The sequence below is a fragment of the Dermacentor albipictus genome, chromosome 1, assembly GCF_038994185.2.
Source record: "Dermacentor albipictus isolate Rhodes 1998 colony chromosome 1, USDA_Dalb.pri_finalv2, whole genome shotgun sequence".
Taxonomy (NCBI): Eukaryota; Metazoa; Arthropoda; class Arachnida; order Ixodida; family Ixodidae; genus Dermacentor; species Dermacentor albipictus.
In genome coordinates this window covers 209,027,906-209,031,949 of record NC_091821.1, presented here as the reverse complement: position 1 = coordinate 209,031,949, position 4,044 = coordinate 209,027,906, and the positions used below count along the sequence as shown (strand labels likewise).

The 4,044-nt window shown below is 48.7% G+C and overlaps 1 protein-coding gene across 1 annotated transcript; it reads left to right on the top strand.

Annotated features, from left to right (window-relative positions):
• The first annotated feature begins 2,157 nt into the window (after positions 1 to 2,157).
• LOC139056366 (uncharacterized) lies at positions 2,158 to 3,406 on the top strand. Its single transcript, XM_070534552.1, has one exon. It carries the CDS (start codon positions 2,460 to 2,462, stop codon positions 3,228 to 3,230), a length of 771 nt encoding a protein of 256 aa, XP_070390653.1. The 5' UTR covers positions 2,158 to 2,459; the 3' UTR covers positions 3,231 to 3,406.
• Positions 3,407 to 4,044: the final 638 nt, after the last annotated feature.

Genomic DNA, 4,044 nt, shown 5'->3' with positions numbered 1-4,044 from the left:
AAATAAATACTCACTTGGAATACTTGTTTATAAATCTGTTAACGGAAAGCTCCCATTCCCTATAATTACTACCAGCCAGTATCCATATTCCACGTCTACCCGTTTCGCTTCTACCAACAGCTCTTTACTACCAAAACCTAGAACTAATTATGGTAAATTTACTACCAATTTTTCAGCCACACTACTTTGGAACTCATTACCGTGTCATATTAAGATATCCTCTGATTTTTACACATTCAAATCAAACCTTCGTAAATTTTTGCACTCAATATAACAATGTGATCGTTATCATTTTATTAATAAGTGCTTTGTGTCGTTAAATGTTTTACAGCGTAAGCTAGTGACTAACTTAATATGGTGTCTTTTGTGTTTTCATATAGCTGCTTTGTATTTACATATCCTACTCATTTGTAATGGGAGGTCTCCTGTACAGTCTGTTGACTATGGGACCTCCCTCTGTATGTATGTATAATCCCCATTTGTAACCTTATTATTATGCAAATAAATAAATAAAATAAATAAATAAATAAATACTCTACATGACGCGCCGTCGTGTTAGCAACCATGAGTGATTCGTTTTTTAGAGGCCTGTTTCAGAGAGGGGTGAAACTAGCAGCTGACTTTTTCATAAAAAAAATGGCGTCTAACTCTTTCTTTTACATATTAATGAATGGCCATATTTGGCTAGAACAACTCACCAGAGTAATAAGAATCATGATGACAGCTTCGCTGGGCAATGTCTTTCTAACACGGATAACATGCTGACGCCAAATACCAAGATTTTTCTTTCATGTAAAATGCAATGTCTGTCATAGCTAAATTCTAAGGCAATGTTAAGTGTTTAGCCAAGCATCGTACACAGCTTCGCTTATTGAATTTGCAGACATTCGTTTTGCGCAAAATTTATGGACAGACACGGCGCATATATGCATTGTAAAACCAGTAGCCCCGTTCAACGCTACATAGCTTGCGATATCCAAGCCCCAAATTTTATTGACTCACGTGCTTTAGGAGAAGGAACTGTGGTTCAGGCATGGCAGCAGAGAGAAGCCGACGTATCATTCCATAAGTGCGGCTCGAGCCACCCATGCCCCAAGCATACACGAAGGGAACGAGCGCGCGCGGCCGCCGAGCGAGACGGAGCGAGCGGCGTCCTGACCGTGACGTCACACGCGAGAGGGCGCCACTCCTAATTCTCGCCGCTAATAGATGTGGCCTTCCCATGGCACTGTCAGAACACGAATCACTCGCCAGTCGGGTTCTCCTCTTACGTACGAAAGTGTAGTTGCGTCATTCGCTGCGTCGTATGCTACAGTCAAGCTGCCATCGCCGCGGCAGCTTGCGCAACGGTTGTCTTTACCGGAAAAACTATGCGGGGAACACTACGCGCTTCGCATTGCACGTAGGCGGAGGAACACGTTATCATCACTTGTGGGGTTCGGATGTTTGTGTCGAGGTTGTTCTTTATAGAAAAGTATGCCGTTCTGTATGTTGTATGCGTGATTCCAAAGCTTGCCTTTGCTGCGTGCTTGTGGCCTCTGCCTTACGGGGGCATGAGCCAATGGCTTTGGAGGTATGAGCCAGTGATGACGATGGTTTAATGTCAACGTTACGCCACGCACAAATACCTGCATGCGGGCTATAGACAGCTTGGCTGTAAAAATAGGATGGTGGTCTTGACTGTGCGACAATACGGTGATCGTTATTATTATTATTATTATTATTATTATTATTATTATTATTATTATTATTATTTATGTTCCTCCAATAATCTCCGCCCTGAACCATGTTGTAGGCACTTTTATGGGGGGCAAATCGCGCAATTTCTTGTATATATATAAGTTGCCTAAATGGTCCAGATTAATCAACTAATTAGTCCAGATTGGCCCAGTTAATCAACTAAGCAAGTCATATATTTGGTGACAAACACTTCAACTGGGGAAATTGTAGAGCACTCTAGAAACGTACGATTCAGTGAAATTTAAATTCGTACTTATTGTGCAACGTTTTTTCCAGGTCACAAAGACCGCCCGCGAATTTATCCTTTCTCAAATTTTTAAGTGGAATTTAAATTCGTGAGCTTTATCGACTCCTGTCTTCGCGAGCCACAAAAGGGCACGGGTCACGAGCCAAAAAGAAGTAGAAGAAGAACAAGAAGAAGTAGCTCGTCGTTCGGCCCGGTCGGATCCTCGGACAGTTACAACTTTGGACTCCCTGGGCGCTGCAGACGACGACCCCGGTAAAGGTCAGCCGTCGTCGTCAGCTTCGCTTCGGCAGACGACCAACCGCACGCGCCTGCGGAGCATTGCGCGCCTCTGGTCACGGCGGAAGAAGCAGAAGCGGCGACGGCGGTGCCTGCCTAGGCCTCCGATCCCGGCGTGGGGGTTGCATTGTCGAGCAGCGAGGTCCACCACAGTTACCAGCTGCGATCGCGCATTCCGCGGCCTCCAAACGCCTCGATGCTGTTCGCGCGTGAAAAGAAGCGATCGGTGGCCGCCGAGAACGAGAACAACCAGCGCGTGAGCAGCCGCCCGGGCAAGCTGTGGGGTTCTCTCAGCGTCGCCGACAAGGAGCCTCGCCAGCGCAAGGTGGTCGCAGCTGCCGCCGTCCACAGAAGGAAGTATCCGGGATACGTGTACAATCCGCGTGAGGCCCAGCGGTGCAAGAGGCAGGCGCGCAGGGCCAAGGCGATTGCCAGCAAGCTCAAGAATGGCACTTCCGGGGACGAGCAGCAGCAGCCGTGGATTTCCACGGCCGTGGCCCAGAGTCGAGGCACGCCGGAGTTCCAGCAGCAGCAACATCCGCCGCCGCCGCCGCAAAGCAAGGAACAACGTGCAACCAGCGCTGCCCGTGGCAGCGATTCGGGCGCTGGTCAGAGAATGCCGCTTGGGCGTCGGCCACTGTCGCGGCATCGGCTCGCTCGGCTTCGCGTCCCTGCAACGTGCACCGGTTCCCAGGTCCTCTGCCACCACCAAAGCGTGCGCCGAACAGAGAACACGCCATGCCCACCACTCACTCAACGGCAGCTCGCTCATTTCAAACAGCCTGAAACACCGAATACCCTAACAGTACTTGATAATCAGCTATACCCTACGGTCCTGGACGACGACTCGTCTGCGGGTACGTGGTCGTTCGACCAGGGTGGAATCAGGGAGACACAAGGCTTTGCAGACGGCGCCCCAGGCCAAGGTCAACCGTCTTCGTCGGCTTCTGGCTGCACAGCTGCTTAGCACCGCCACCACGCGCCTGCCAGGCGTTCGGCGGCAGCTGCTAATAAGGTCCGGGAATCAGCTGCAGAAGATTGTGCCGACCTCATCCACACGGTCGCGATTAGTGCGTGGATGCCGGATTGCACCAAAAGTTTATAAGTTCTTTTTATTATGTCAAAGAAAAAAATGGGACGCAATGGCTGTGCCTTCTTCCTCCTTTATTGAAGAGGCAGTTACGCCCTCGGCGGTGTCACGTAAGACTGGCATCAATTACGCTGAGATTTCTCTAGCAGACCTTGTCGGCCGGTCGAGACAACACGCTAGAGTAACTGCTGAGAAGAGTGAATACATTTCGCTTTCTTAGTAAATGGCGAGGAATGCTAGGAGCTAATTTATTTAATAACCGTTTGTGAGATGAGAGCTGTTGAAACAAAGGCGTCCAGGATTCAGCCGAGGTGGTCACTGCAGAAATAATTAGCCAATAATAATCCGCTTGTAAAGTCATTCGAATTAACTAAGCTCGCCCATCTTCTGAATTATCTCACGTCAGGCACGTACCCTTGATTATGTTTCGGGGGGGGGGGGGGGGGGGGGGCTACCTTCACTAGGGTAAATGTGAATAATGCCAACCGTTCGCCATAAAAACGCGTAAATCCGCAATAGCGAAATCAAATAAGGTCTATTTCACGCCTGTGAGACAGACCTCTCCTTTGCATGACAAACAAGGAACCACATCAAACGGACTCGCGCAGGAAGGAAGCGCAGGAAGAACACTGCCAAGAACAAGTAAACAAGCGAAAGTGTAAAATAAAGATTTTTAGAAGCGTTTTTTTTT

Bases quoted from the DNA above. Each gene is read 5' to 3' on its own strand.
- LOC139056366 (XM_070534552.1), top strand. From the start codon at position 2,460: ATGCTGTTCGCGCGTGAAAAGAAGCGATCGGTGGCCGCCGAGAACGAG.